This window comes from Pan paniscus, chromosome 22 (assembly GCF_029289425.2).
Source record: "Pan paniscus chromosome 22, NHGRI_mPanPan1-v2.0_pri, whole genome shotgun sequence".
Taxonomy (NCBI): Eukaryota; Metazoa; Chordata; class Mammalia; order Primates; family Hominidae; genus Pan; species Pan paniscus.
The window spans coordinates 40,408,067-40,423,477 of NC_073271.2; the positions used below are offsets into that span (position 1 = coordinate 40,408,067).

At 57.0% G+C, this 15,411-nt stretch overlaps 1 protein-coding gene across 3 annotated transcripts in view; it reads left to right on the plus strand.

Annotated features, from left to right (window-relative positions):
* The window catches only part of TRPM2 (transient receptor potential cation channel subfamily M member 2), a 133,099-nt gene that overhangs the window by 50,898 nt on the left and 66,790 nt on the right, over positions 1–15,411 (plus strand). For 2 of the 3 annotated variants that reach the window (XM_063601262.1, XM_034948164.3), the window contains exons 14-20: positions 26–155; positions 1,770–1,915; positions 2,733–2,845; positions 4,147–4,363; positions 7,999–8,117; positions 8,764–8,896; positions 9,387–9,558. In XM_063601262.1, the coding sequence (XP_063457332.1) occupies positions 26–155; positions 1,770–1,915; positions 2,733–2,845; positions 4,147–4,363; positions 7,999–8,117; positions 8,764–8,896; positions 9,387–9,558 (1,030 nt within the window). Of the gene's footprint in view, positions 1–25; positions 156–1,769; positions 1,916–2,732; positions 2,846–4,146; positions 4,364–7,995; positions 8,118–8,763; positions 8,897–9,386; positions 9,559–15,411 lie in introns of those variants that run through there. The other variant, XM_024927014.4, reaches the window with a different exon arrangement.

The following is a 15,411-nucleotide window of genomic DNA, read 5'->3' on the forward strand; positions in this document are numbered from 1 at the left end:
TCACGGTGGCTCCTCTGGTCCCCAGAGCCAGGACTGCATCGCAGCGGCCTTGGCCTGCAGCAAGATCCTGAAGGAACTGTCCAAGGAGGAGGAGGACACGGACAGCTCGGAGGAGATGCTGGCGCTGGCGGAGGAGTATGAGCACAGAGCCATCGGTGAGCTCTGCCGGGCACGGGCTGCAGGCCATGGCTCAGCCGTGCATGCCCTCTCTGGGGTCCCTGTCCCTGGGTCTCAGCCATGCACACCCTCACCTGGAGTTCCCATCCCTGGGTCTCAGCCCCATGTGCCCTCACCCTGGGGTCCTCGTCCCTGGGCCTCAGCCCTGCATGCTCACCCTGGGGTCCTCATCCCGGAGTCTCGGCCCTGTAACCACCCAGTGGGTTTGTCTTGCCTGCTGCTCAGATAGAGCCCATTTGTTAAGACAGCGAGATTGCAATAGAGAAAGAGTTTAATTCACACAGAGCCGGCTGAATGGGAAGCTGGAGTTTCATCACCCAAATCAGTCTCCCTGAAAATTTGGAGACTGTTTTTTTTTTTTTTTTTTTTTTTGAGATGGAGTGTCACTGTGTCGCCCAGGCTGGAGTGCAATGGCACAATCTCGGCTCACTACACCCTCTGCCCTCTGGATTCAAGCGATTCTCCTGTCTCAGCCTCCCAAGTAGCTGGGATTACAGCTGCATGCCACCACACCTGGCTAATTTTTGTATTTTTAATAGAGATGGGGTTTCATCATATTGGTCAGGCTGGTCTTGAACTCCTAACCTCAGATGATCCGCCCACCTCGGCCTCCCAAAGTGCTGGGATTGCAGGCGTGAGGCACCACGCCTGGCGAGACTGGGGTTTTTAAAGGATAATTTGGTGGGTAGGGGGCCAGGCAGTGGGGAGTGCTGATTGGTTGGGCCAGAGATGAAATCACAGCGGGTCAAAGTGGGTTCTTCTCACTGTCTACTATTCATGATCACAGCGGGTTGAAGTGGGTTCTTCTTGCTGTCTGCTGTTCCTGATCACAGGGGTCGAAGTGGGTTCTTCTCGCTGTCTGCTGTTTCTGCGTGTGGTCACAGAACTGGTTGCACCAGATCTCCAGTCAGGGTGCCGTCAGTGATGCATCAGAACGCAGGCTTTCAAAATATCCTGGGTTTTCCAAAAGTGATGATATTCCTAGGAAGAGTTGGGGAGGTTTGGAATCTTGTGGCCTCTGGCTGCGTGACTCCTAAACCGTAATTTCTAATTTGTGGCTACTTTGTTAGTCTTACAAACGCAGACTGCTCCCAGGCAAGAAGGGGGTTCGTTTCGGGAAAGGGCTGCTATCATCTCTGTTTGGAAGTTAAACTATAAACGAAGTTCCTCTCAAAGTTAGTGTGGCCTATGCCCAGGAATGGACAAGGGCAGCTTGGAGGTTAGAAGCAAGATGGAGTCCATTAGGTCAGTTCTCGGTCCCCGTCTGAGTTTTCTCCCTGTTGTCATTTTTGTAGAGGCAGTTCCAGCCCTACATGCCCTTTCCCTGGGGTCCTCTTCCCCGGGCCTGGGTGTTTTGAGACATCAGCCCCACATTTGCCCTGTTTCCTTCCCTGTGTCCTGGTGGTACTGTCCTGAGTGGTTGCCCTCTGATCCGTCCCCAGGGCTCAGTGATTGTGACCTGCTGCTCTGACGGGGCTCTGATGTCTCCGCCCAGGGGTCTTCACTGTCCAGAGTGGTCGCCCTCTGACCCATCCCCAGGGCTCAGTGATTGTGACCTGCTGCTCTGACGGGGCTCTCATGTCTCCGCCCAGGGGTCTTCACCGAGTGCTACCGGAAGGACGAAGAGAGAGCCCAGAAACTGCTCACCCGCGTGTCCGAGGCCTGGGGGAAGACCACCTGCCTGCAGCTCGCCCTGGAGGCCAAGGACATGAAGTTTGTGTCTCACGGGGGCATCCAGGTGACCTCCCAAGGGCCCCTTCCAGAAACAGATGCCTGTGGTGCCTGCAGGGCGGACACAGCCTCCTGTTGGTGCAGTTGGCACGCACACTCACACAGGCTTCAGGGCCCTCAGCAGCTCGGGGACAGCGCCTGACCCCTCGGCCACCTGCTCCAGGCTCTGGCCTCCCATTTTGCAGATGGGGGGAAGCTAACATGAAGCAAAAGCAGGAGCTGGTGGCCATGGAGATCGCAATTCACCTCCCCATGGATGTTCCTACCTGGGAGCGGCAGGCAGAAGCCCAGGTGGCTCTGGGAACGGCGTCCGCCCTCTCTCCCTGGAGGGATAAGCGGGACACGGCGTGTCCTCCCTGGAGCAGCAGGGGCTCCCAGGCATGGCTGCCCTCAGCATCACCCTGGAACCCCCGGCAGGGCCTGGCTCGCAGCGAGTGCCCCTTGCACGCTGGGCTTCCTTGGAGCGCCGAGCTATTGCCAAGTCCGTGAGCTCCCATCATGTCCTGGGCTGTGCCAGGCCTAGGGAGGCCTGGGGAGGGGTCCTGTCCCCCACTGCAGAGCTCAGAGGGGCCAGTGCTCTACAGCCTGCAACTGCGGGGCCTTCGAAGCCAGCAGAGATGGGGTCCCATAGCTTGAGGTCAGGTGAAAAGCGGGATTGGGCACCCAAAGCCCCAGGGCAAGCTCTGTGTCTTCACCACTTTCTGCTGTGAGACTGCAGGCTAGCTCTGTCCACTAGGCACCCCGAGTCCTCAGCAGACAGCTGACGGGCACCATCTGGGGCACAGGGCTGGGCACTGCCATCCTGAGACTGCCCCCATCCGCAGGCCTTCCTGACCAAGGTGTGGTGGGGCCAGCTCTCCGTGGACAATGGGCTGTGGCGTGTGACCCTGTGCATGCTGGCCTTCCCGCTGCTCCTCACCGGCCTCATCTCCTTCAGGTGCTGCAGGGCTGCGGGGCTGCGGGACTGTGGGGCTGCGGGAGAGGCTCCTGGGGGCTCAGGATCTTCCCTAGATCCCCTCGCTGGGAGCAAGTCATGTGTCCTCAGAATTGTCCCTGGATCCTGGGGCTGTAGAGATGGGGGTGGGAAGCAGAGCAGGGCCCCACGTGCTGGAAGCACCTGCCTTGCCCCAGCCCCAGCACTGATCTCATGATGCTGATGAGCCCGTCCCTCAGCCACATCAGCCTGGGGTTGGGGAGGCCAGGAAAGATGGTCTCCTGCTCCTGCCGGCACTGTAGACCTGAGCCAGTCTGCGGCATGGGCAGTTAGTGCAGGTCTGGGATGCGAGCAGCGAGCTGCGGCTGAGTGCCTCCCTGTCCTCGCAGCCGCAGAGCCTGTATTGATGGAATCGCTTTCCCTTATGAAGGAGGAGGACACGGCTGGCCATGGTTGAAGACCTGGCCTGGACTGGTGTCCCCACCTGCACCTCCTCAGAGGCTTGCTGGGGCGTTGTGGGATCTGCTGTGTTTTACTGAGGGCTGGATGGAGGCTCAGGGTCTCCTGGGGGTCAGGGCAGATTCAAGACCCCAGCGAGGTGGCTGAGCCCCTTCTGCAACCCGCAGGCCACACTGCCTGCCTCCTTCCCTTTCTCCTCACGGCCAGGATGGGTACTTGAGTGTTCAGGAATCCTGGTGGGAAACTGAGGCAGGGAGGAGCGGCTCAGGTGTCCTAAAGCAGTGCTGGCTTCTCTCCTGCTCTCCCAAGGATGGCAGAGCCGTGTCACTGATGGCCGCCTCTGCTCCCGTTCCAGTGGCCCTGGGATAGGGACCTGGGATCAGGGCACACCACAGGGGGAGTGTGGTCAGCCCCACCCCCATTGAGGACGGCAAGGAAAGCCTGTCCCCATTTACAGGAGGGTGACTAAGGCCTGAGCGTCCACTGAGCACTGGGAGCTCTGAAGCTGGGGCCCACCCAAGGCTGGGCTTCGGGCAGGCTGGGCCTCCCTGTTTGCAGCCATTAAGGTCATGGCCATGGGCAGGGCGTCAGCGGGCATCCCTGTGTCCTCACTTTGCTGGGCTGTGGGGTCCAGCCCCACCCCGGTGGCTGTGTGTGAGGCTCCCAGGCTGTGCTGTGCCGGCTCCGCCTGTAGCTGCCATTATGGCCCCGGATCCCTGAGTGCTTTTGCCTCTAAAAGCACATCTCTCTGAGGGGCACGGGGGATCACGGGGTGGCCAAAGCCTGTGGAGGTCAGGACCCTGGCCCTGGCGGTCACTGTCTCCTCTCCGCCGCGACGGCCGCAGGGAGAAGAGGCTGCAGGAGGTGGGCACCCCCGCGGCCCGTGCCCGTGCCTTCTTCACCGCGCCCGTGGTGGTCTTCCACCTGAACATCCTCTCCTACTTCGCCTTCCTCTGCCTGTTTGCCTACGTGCTCATGGTGGACTTCCAGCCTGTGCCCTCCTGGTGCGAGTGTGCCATCTACCTCTGGCTCTTCTCCTTGGTGTGCGAGGAGATGCGGCAGGTACAGCCCCACCCGCTTTTCCACGCCCCAGCCCGGGGCCACCCACTTGGCTGCATTCTCATAGGGGACCCAGGGCTTAGAGCCCACCCCATCTAGCCTGCCCAGCTCCCTGCAAGCTGAGCAGAGCCGGTGTTTCCTCCCCAAAATGGGTGGCTGGGGCGCTGCCCTCCAAGCCCCTCCCTCCTCATGCCCCCTGCGCCTGCTTCCCTGCTTTCCCTCAGCCCAGACATCCTTCCCTCCTGGAGACCGGCTGATCAGCTCAAGGTGGATGCCCTGACCTTGTGGACTATGAGTATGTCCCTTCCCCCAGGAAGAGCAGTGCAAGGTGTGGGATCCCTAAGACCCCTCTCACGTTCAATAATGAGCCAGAAGGACCCACAGACGCTGGGGAGTGGCAATGCTCACTTATGGTTTATTAAGCAACAGTCTACAGACTAAACCAGCCAGGGGGAGGGACGCAGCTGCATCCAGGACAGCTCTGAGCCCAGGGCATCCGGCCAGTCCCTCCCTGTGGAGGTGTGGGTGGCACTCCATCCTCCCAGTGATGATGTGTGGCCTCATGCATGGAGGCACGGTCCCCAGAGAGGCTCGCGGGCCTTGGTGTCTACTGGAGGTCAGTCACAGAGGCGAGGCTGACACCACATGGTTGACCTCAGTCTCCAGCCCTCCAAAGGTCAAACTGAAAACTGCCCGGGGCCCCACCCCAAATCACACCGTGGGACCACCTGGCATGGCCCAGGCCCCAGGAACAAAGACACCCTCATCAGGCGGACATTCCAAGGGCTCAGAGGCTACCTCCCTGGAGCTGGGCGAGGCCAAGCTGCCCTCCAGGTGGGGCGAATCCCTTACTGTGTGGGGTCTCCACTGTGCCCCCACGGTGCCTGCACCTGCTGGCAGCCGGTGAATGGGAACTAGGTCCTTGGGACCCTCAGGGCAGTGGTGAGGGGGTGGGGTCAGCCCACGGGGCAGTGGTCCTGGCTTAGACTTACCTCTGCTCTCTAACCTTGATGGACCACCAGGCCCCCAGTTACCCCAGTTAGAAAGCAGTGTGCACTGTGTAAATACCACGGCCTACTGGGGCCCTGGGGGAGGCACCGGCGTTCCCAGGAAGGAAGATCAGGTCCAGGACTTGGCGGGGCCTGGGAGCTGTGCTGTGGCCCTGGATCTGCTGGGCTCTCCTTGGCTCTCCTCTTGCCACGTGGCTTCTGCCACCAGACCCTCTCTACAAGGGGCCAGAGGCCTCCATGCACCCCCAGCCCCAGCCCCATGGGCAGCAGCCTGAGAGCAGAGGGGGCACTTCCTTCTCCCTGCATCTGTCTGTGATCCAGGGAGGGCCCTGGTTGGTCCTGCTGGTCACCTGCCCCACCTATCCAGCTGCTGGGGCCTGGGGCCTGGGGCTAGGGAGGGTGTGGGGACTCCTGCCTAGTAGGCCAAATGGGGGCTCCCACAGCCCCTGCCAGGGTCCTGCACTCTTGGCCTGCTAAAGAAGCAGTGTGGCCCCTGACAGAACAAAGATCCTTGTGGGAAGGCAGCTGGCACCTGACATTGAGGGGGCTGCTCCAACACACACACACACATGCACACACATGCATACACATACAGGTACATGCACACACATGTACACGTGCACACAAATGCACACACACATAGGCACACATACATACATGCATATATACACACACATACATGCACACACATGCACACAGTACACACAGGCACACATTCATGCAGATGCATACACACATACACACATGCACACATGCATACACATACATGCACACATATACACATGCATACACACATGCATGGACACATACATGCATATAGAGATGCACACACATGCATACACACATACACATACGCATGCATACACACATACAAATATACACACAGATAAACACATATGTATACACACATGCACACACATACACACATGCATACACATTACACATGTGCATACACACAAATATACACATACATACACATGCACACACATACATATACAGCACACACATGCATACACACATACATGTACACAATATACACATGTACACATATGCACACATACATACACACATGCACATACAAATGCATACACACATACACATACACACATGCACATACACAAATATACACATCACCCAAGCACATATACATACATACGCACATGAACAAACACACACGTACACACATACACACAAGCACATATATACATATGCCCACATGAATGAACATACACATATGAACACACACAGACACATATATACACATGTACACACAAAAACATGCAAATACACATATACACAGAGACACACATATACACATACATGTGCACACACAAACATGCATAAATACACAATACATGCACATGTATGTGCATACACATATACATGCACACATGCATGCACATACACATATACACACATGCATACACAAATACATGCAGACATACAGAATGCACACATACACACATATACACACATATGTGCACAATACATATTCACACATATACACACATACATGCAGAATATATGTACATACACACATACACACACACAGGCGCTGAGTGAGCAGGGGGCTGAGGTAGCTGCTGCCAGCGCTACTTTGCATTGTTCCTCCACGTCCTGTTCCCATCTCCCTCACTGACCCAGCTCTCTTCAGATCAGAACCAATGTTCGGATTTGCTGACCATGATGATAGTGATGATAGTGATAGTGATGATAGTGACAGTGATGATAGTGACAGTGATGATAATGACAGTGATGATAGTGACGGTGATGATAGTGACGGTGATGATAGTGATGGTGATGATAGTGACGGTGATAGTGATGATAGTGACTGTGACTGTGATTGTGATGATGATAGTGGATAGTGATATGACAGTGATGGTGACAGCAAGGGTAGTGATGATAGTGACAGTGATAGTGATGATAGTGACAGTGACTGTGATGATAGGGGATAGTGATATGACAGTGATGGTAACAGCAAGGGTAGTGATGATAGTGACAGTGATAGTGATGATAGTGACAGTGACTGTGATGATAGTGGATAGTGATATGACAGTGATGGTAACAGCAAGGATAGTGATGATAGTGACAGTGATAGTAATGATAGTGACAGTGACTGTGATGATAGTGGATAGTGATATGACAGTGATGGTGACAGCAAGGGTAGTGATGATAGTGACAGTGATGATAGTGGATAGTGATATGACAGTGATGGTGACAGCAAGGGTAGTGATAGTGACAGTGATAGTGATAGTGACAGTGACTGTGATGATGATGGTGGATAGTGATATGACAGTGATGGTGACAGCAAGGGTAGTGATGATAGTGACAGTGATAGTGATAGTGACAGTGACTGTGATGATAGTGGATAGTGATATGACAGTGATGATGGCAGCAAGGGTAGTGATGATAGTGACAGTGATAGTGATGATAGTGACAGTGACTGTGATGATAGTGGATAGTGATATGACAGTGATGGTGGCAGCAAGGGTAGTGATGATAGTGACGGTGATAGTGATGATAGTGACAGTGACTGTGATGATGATGGTGGATAGTGATGTGACAGTGACAGTGAGGATAGTAAGAGTGACAGCCTGTCTGCCTTCCTACCGCCCCTCTTCCCAGTAGCTCTTCTATGACCCTGACGAGTGCGGGCTGATGAAGAAGGCAGCCTTGTACTTCAGTGACTTCTGGAATAAGCTGGACGTCGGTGCAATCTTGCTCTTCGTGGCAGGGCTGACCTGCAGGTGAGTGGCCTCACCCCGATGGCGGGCCCCTGTCTGAGGCAGCCAGCCCCGCAGGGGATGAGCACAGGCCGGGCCCAGAACCAGCCACACTGGGTGAGGCTCAGCTCCTCTGTGAACCCTGGATTGTCATCTGTCCAATGGGTGTCCAGGCAACAGCGCCCCACCTACCCTTGGGATTGTTGAGGGAGCACAGAAGGGGCATGAGAGCTCCTGGCAGAGCTGAGATTGTCCATGTGCAAGGGGCCATAGGTGGCAACCTCTGGAATTGTCCCAGCTCCATGGACACGCGGCTGCCGCTTTCTCCCTCTGCCTCCCTACTGTGGGCTCACTGCACTGCCTGTGATGCTCTCGTGTCTCTGCGAGGCCGCGGCCCCCTTTCTCGGAGGCAATAGGGCCCTGGCTACCTGCTGGCTCTCCAGGTGCCCCCATGCCAGGCTGCCCTGTGGGGCTGGGCGTCTGAAGAAAAGTGGGAGGCTCTATTCCTCAATCTCATGCCGGCTTGGAACACCTGGGATGCAGGGCCCACCAGAGCCCTTTGCCTCCAGGGCCCACCTGGGCTAGGACAGGTGGAGGGGCGGCGGGGGGCAGCTCTGGGGGCCACTGTGAGCAGGTGGCTGAGATGCGTGTGCTTCTGCCTGGCGGCCAGGCTCATCCCAGCGACGCTGTACCCCGGGCGCGTCATCCTCTCTCTGGACTTCATCCTGTTCTGCCTCCGGCTCATGCACATTTTTACCATCAGTAAGACGCTGGGGCCCAAGATCATCATTGTGAAGCGGATGGTAAGGGGGCGGGGGCACCGGCTCCATCGCGGCCTGCAGCCCAGGGTGGGCCTGGGGGAGGGCAGACCCCTTGCCAGTGGCTCGGACTGGGGCTTAAACACACCTGCAGGTTCCCCATCCCTGCTTTGCCCCTTGGGCTCCCAAGAATGCCCTTCTCGTATCTTTGCCTGTATGTCATCTCTTCCAGGAAGCCTTCCCTCATTCTCCCCTCTGATCCCCACTCATTCCTGGCCTCTGATTCAGCTCTAGGAGCTTTCCTCCTTGGGTCACGGTTATGTCTGACCCCTCTTGCACTTTGTGGTGCCAGCACAAAGATGTCGGCAGTCCACGAGGGTGTGGGGGCAGCCCCAGGACTGCTCCTGGGAGCCTCCTGCATGCCGTGTCTGTGCTGTGAGTGGCAGTGCCGTCTCCACCGCTGCTGGGCCTGCCTCTGGGCCCAGTGAGCGTCGGGGGCCAGGAGAGTGTAGCCCACGCACTCTCTGTCCTGCAGATGAAGGACGTCTTCTTCTTCCTCTTCCTGCTGGCTGTGTGGGTGGTGTCCTTCGGGGTGGCCAAGCAGGCCATCCTCATCCACAACGAGCGCCGGGTGGACTGGCTGTTCCGAGGGGCCGTCTACCACTCCTACCTCACCATCTTCGGGCAGATCCCGGGCTACGTCGACGGTAGGAGCCGGGCGCCATGGGAGCTCGGGTGGTGATGCCGGGAAGCAGGAGAGAGGCTGGAAAGGGGCCGCAGCCTGAGTGGGAGTGAGGCTGGCTCCGTCAGGGGGCCCTGCGGTTCCCACCTGGCTGGTGTCCTTCCTGGGGGCATTCATTCCCTGGCTCCTGTGGCAGGAAGTACAAGGGGCTCCACCAGGGGAGGGAGGAGGGGGGGCCTGGTGGGGATGGGTGGTGCCACGCAGAGGTCAGAGTGGGCCAAGGGCACCTGGGGCATCAGCTGACAGCCCCCTGAAATGGAATGTCACCCTGTTTCCCCTTTCCCTCTCACCTCAATCAGAAATAACTTCCTTCTTCTCTTGATGGAAATAATTCATTCCTCCCTTCCTCCCTCCTTCCCTACCTCCTTCCCTTTCCTCCCCTCCCCTCTCCCTCCCTCCCTCCCTCCCTTCCTTCCTCCCTCCCTCCCTTCCTCTCTTCCTTCCTCCCTCCCTCCCTTCCTCCCTTCCTCCCTCCCTCCCTCCCTCCCTCCCTCCCTTCCTCCCTCCCTCCCTCCCTTCCTCCCTTCCTCTCTTCCTCTCTTCCTTCCTCCCTTCCTCTCTTCCTTCCTCCCTCCCTCCCTCCCTTCCTCCCTTCCTTCCTCCCTCCCTCCCTCCCTCCCTTCCTCCCTTCCTTCCTCCCTCCCTCCCTTCCTCCTTCCCTTCCTTCCTCCCTCCCTCCCTTCCTTCCTCCCTCCCTTCCTCACTCCCTCCCTTCCTTCCTCCCTCCCTCCCTTCCTTCCTCCCTCCCTTCCTCCCTCCCTCCCTCCCTTCCTCCCTCCCTTCCTCCCTCCCTCCCTCCCTTCCTCCCTCCCTCCCTCCCTTCCTCCCTCCCTTCCTCCCTTCCTCCCTTCCTTCCTCCCTTCCTCCCTCCCTCCCTTCCTCCCTCCCTCCCTTCCTCCCTCCCTTCCTCCCTCCCTCCCTCCCTCCCTTCCTCCCTTCCTTCCTTCCTCCCTCCCTCCCTTCCTCCCTCCCTTCCTCCCTTCCTTCCTCCCTTCCTTCCTCCCTCCCTCCCTCCCTTCCTCCCTCCCTTCCTCCCTCCCTCCCTTCCTCCCTCCCTCCCTCCTCTTCCTCTCTTCCTTCCTTCCTCCCTCCCTTCCTTCCTCCCTCCCTCCCTTCCTCCCTCCCTCCCTTCCTCCCTTCCTCCCTCCCTTCCTCCCTTCCTCCCTTCCTCCCTCCCTTCCTCCCTTCCTCCCTCCCTCCCTTCGTCCCTCCCTCCCTCCCTCCCTTCCTCCCTTCCTCCCTTCCTTCCTCCCTCCCTCCCTTCCTTCCTCCCTTCCTCCCTCCCTCCCTCCCTTCCTCCCTCCCTCCCTTCCTCCCTTCCTTCGTTCCTCCCTCCCTCCCTTCCTCCCTCCCTCCCTCCCTTCCTCCCTCCCTTCCTCCCTCCCTCCCTTCCTCCCTTCCTTCCTTCCTTCCTTCCTTCCTCCCTCCCTCCCTCCCTTCCTCCCTCCCTTCCTCCCTTCCTTCCTCCCTCCCTCCCTTCCTTCCTCCCTTCCTCCCTCCCTCCCTCCCTTCCTCCCTCCCTCCCTTCCTCCCTCCCTTCCTCCCTCCCTCCCTTCCTCCCTTCCTTCCTTCCTTCCTTCCTCCCTCCCTGCCTTCCTCCCTCCCTCCCTGCCTTCCTCCCTCCCTCCCTCCCTTCCTCCCTCCCTTCCTTCCTCCCTCCCTTCCTCCCTTCCTTCCTCCCTTCCTCCCTCCCTCCCTTCCTCCCTTCCTCCCTCCCTTCCTCCCTCCCTCCCTTCCTTCCTCCCTTCCTCCCTTTCTTCCTCCCTCCCTCCCTTCCTTCCTCGCTTCCTCCCTCCCTCCTTCCCTCCCTCCCTCCCTTCCTCCCTTCCTCCCTCCCTCCCTCCCTTCCTCCATCCCTCCCTTCCTCCCTCCCTTCCTCCCTCCCTCCCTCCCTTTCTTCCTCCCTCCCTCCCTCCCTCCCTCCCTCCCTTTCTTCCTCCCTCCCTCCCTTCCTCCCTCCCTCCCTTCCTCCCTTCCTTCCTCGCTTCCTCCCTCCCTCCCTCCCTCCCTTCCTTCCTCGCTTCCTCCCTTCCTCCCTCCCTCCCTCCCTCCCTCCCTTCCTTCCTCCCTCCCTCCCTTTCTTCCTCCCTCCCTCCCTTCCTCCCTTCCTTCCTCGCTTCCTCCCTTCCTCCCTCCCTTCCTCCCTTCCTCCCTTCCTCCCTCCCTCCCTCCCTTCCTCCCTTCCTCCCTCCCTCCCTTCCTCCCTCCCTCCCTCCCTTCCTCCCTCCCTCCCTTCCTCCCTCCCTTCCTCCCTCCCTCCCTCCCTTCCTCCCTTCCTTCCTCCCTCCCTCCCTCCCTTCCTCCCTCCCTTCCTTCCTCCCTCCCTCCCTTCCTCCCTTCCTCCCTCCCTCCCTCCCTTCCTTTCTTCCTCCCTCCCTCCCTTCCTTCCTCGCTTCCTCCCTCCCTCCCTCCCTTCCTCCCTCCCTCCCTTCCTCCCTTCCTTCCTCGCTTCCTCCCTTCCTCCCTCCCTCCCTCCCTTCCTCCCTCCCTCCTTCCCTCCCTCCCTCCCTTCCTCCCTTCCTCCCTTCCTCCCTCCCTCCCTTCCTCCCTCCCTTCCTCCCTCCCTCCCTTCCTCCCTTTCTTCCTCCCTCCCTCCCTTCCTCCCTTCCTTCCTCGCTTCCTCCCTCCCTCCCTCCCTTCCTCCCTCCCTTCCTCCCTTCCTCCCTTCCTCCCTCCCTCCCTCCCTTTCTTCCTCCCTCCCTCCCTTCCTCCCTTCCTTCCTCGCTTCCTCCCTTCCTCCCTCCCTCCCTCCCTTCCTCCCTCCCTTCCTCCCTCCCTCCCTCCCTTCCTCCCTCCCTCCCTTCCTCCCTTCCTCCCTCCCTCCCTCCCTTCCTCCCTCCCTCCCTTCCTCCCTCCCTCCCTCCCTCCCTCCCTCCCTTCCTCCCTCCCTTCCTCCCTTTCTCTCTTCCTTCCTCCCTTCCTCCCTTCCTTCCTCCCTTCCTTCCTCCCTTCCTTCCTTCCTCCCTCCCTTCCTCCCTCCCTCCCTTCCTCCCTCCCTCCCTTCCTCCCTCCCTCCCTTCCTCTCTCCCTCCCTTCCTCTCTCCCTCCCTCCCTCCCTTCCTCCTTCCCTCCCTTCCTCCCTTCCTCCCTTCCTCCCTTCCTCCCTTCCTCCCTTCCTCCCTTCCTTCCTCCCTCCCTCCCTCCCTCCCTCCCTCCCTTCCTCCCTCCCTCCCTCCCTCCCTTCCTCCCTCCCTTCCTCCCTTCCTCCCTTCCTCCCTTCCTCCCTCCCTGCCTTCCTTCCTCCCTCCCTCCCTTCCTCCCTCCCTCCCTCCCTCCCTTCCTCCCTCCCTCCCTTCCTCCCTTCCTCCCTTCCTCCCTTCCTCCCTTCCTCCCTTCCTCCCTTCCTTCCTTCCTTCCTCCCTTCCTCCCTCCCTCCCTCCCTCCCTCCCTTCCTCCCTTCCTCCCTTCCTTCCTTCCTTCCTCGCTTCCTCCCTTCCTTCCTCCCGTTTTTTGACAGGGTTTTGCTCTGTCACCCAGGCTGGAGTGCAGTGGCACGTCCACCTCCTGCGCTCAAGTCCTCCTCCCACCCGTCTGCTGAGTAGCTGGGACTGCATGTGCACGCCAACACCCCCGGCTAATTTTTGTATTTTTTGTAGAGATGGGGGTTTCAGCATGTAGCCCAGGCTAGTATCGAACTCTTGAGCTCAAGCGATCCACCCCCTTGGCCTCCCAAAGTGCTGAGATTACAGGCGTGAGCCACCATGCCTGCCAGAGAGAACACTTTTCATATAGAAGGTTTTTTTTTTTTTTTTTAACAGCTTCATTGAGAGAAAGTTCACCTGGATAAAGTGCACCTGTCAGTGGTTTTCAGTATCTTTACAGAATCTAAGTTTGTAACATCTGCATCACCCCGAAAAGACCCTGCATACTCATAGCCACTCCCGTTCCCCTCCCCTCAGCCACAGCCACCCACGAAGCTACTTGTGAGTTGCCTTTTCTGGGCATTTCATAGAAACTGGATGATGTAATAGGCAGTCTTTGGTGTCTGACTTCTTTCACTTGATGTCACGTTTTCAAGGTTCGTCACCATGTATCAGTATTTACTTCCCGTTTATGGCTGAAGAGGACCCCCTGTGTGGACACACCACATTTTGTTCATCCATTCATCAGTTGGTGGACATATGGGTTGTTTCCACTTTTCCTTTTTTTAAAAAAATTAATATTTAATTTTTTAATTAAAAAATTTTAAATTAATTAATATTTAATATTTTTTTTTCCCCAAGAGGGAGTCTCGCTCTGTTTTCTTTTTCCCGAGAGGGAGTCAGGCTGAAGTGCAGTGGTGCAATCTCGGCTCACTGCGACCTCCGCCTCCTGGGTTCAAGCAGTTCTCCTGCCTCAGCCTCCCGAGTAGCTGGGATTACAGGCACCTGCTACCACGCTTGGCTAATTTTTGTATTTTTTGTAGAGATGGGGTTTCACCATGTTGGACAGGCTGGTCTTGAACTCCTGACCTCAGGTGATCCACCCGCCTCGGCCTCCCAAAGTGCTGGGATGACAGGTGTGAGCCACCACGCAGGGCCGTTTCCACTTTTCACATGCTGTGAATAACGTAGCATGAACAGTTATTTACAGGGTTTTGTGTGGGTATGTTTTTATTTCTCTTAGACACCTAGGAATGCACGGCTGGCTCATATGGGAACTCCATGTTTAAGTTTTTGTGGACGTGCTGGGCTGTTTTCCAAAGAACTGGCCGCATTCCACATTGCTGCCTGCCCAGTCCCAGGATTCCAATTTCTCTACCTTCTTGTCAACATTTTTTATCGTCCATTAAAAAACAAAGCTCGCATCCCAGTGGGTGAGAAGTGGCTCTCCTTGTCGCTTTGACGGGCATTTCTCTAAGGACCCGCCATGCTGAGCATCTCCTCCTCTGCTAACCGCATCGTCTGTATGTCTTCTTTCAAGAAATGTCTCTCCCTCTCCTTTGCCCTTTTTTTTTTTTTTTTTTTTTGACAGGGTCTCGCACTGTCACCCAGGCTGGAGTGCAGTGGTGTGATCTCAGCTCACTGCAACCTCTGCCTCCCGGGCTCAAGTGATTCTCCTGCCTCAGCCTCCCGAGTAGCTGGGACTACAGGCGCACGCCACCACGCCTGGCTAATTTTTGTATTTTCAGTAGATACAGAGTTTCACCATGTTAGCCAGGCTGGTCTCGATCTCCTGACCTCGTGATCCACCCGCCTTGGCCTCCCAAAGTGCTGGCATTACAGGTGTGAGCCACTGCCCCCAGCCATCTTTGCCCATTTTTCAATTGAGTTGTCTTTTATATTATTGAGTTGTAAGAGTTCTTTACATAAGGATGCCAGTCTCTTACCAAAGGTATGATTTGAATTTTTTTTGTCAATCTGTGCACTGACTTGTTATTTTCTTTATGGTGTCATTTGATGCACGAACTTTTGAAATTTTGATGATGTTCAACATATCAATCTCTTTGATCATTGTGCTTTTGGTGTCCTAGCGAAAACCATTGCCGTGATTTATGCCTGTGTTCTACTAAGTGTTTTATAGCTTTCGCTTTTTGTTTGGCCTGGTGTGCGGTAAGGGTCAGTCTTCGTTGTGGCTCTCCTGTTGTCCCAGCACTATTTGTTGACAAGACTGTTCTTTCCCCAGTGAAGCATCTTGGCATCCTTGTTGAAAATCAGTGGACCATTAACATAAGGGCTTATTTCTAGAGTCTCAGTTTGACTCCACTGATGTCTGTCCTTGTGCCAGAACCACACTGTCTTGGTGAGCGTAGCCTTGTAGTAAGTTTTGACTGCACTGTCTTGGTTGGCGTAGCCTTGTAGTAAGTTTTGACCGCAGTGTCTTGGCGTAGCCTTGTAGT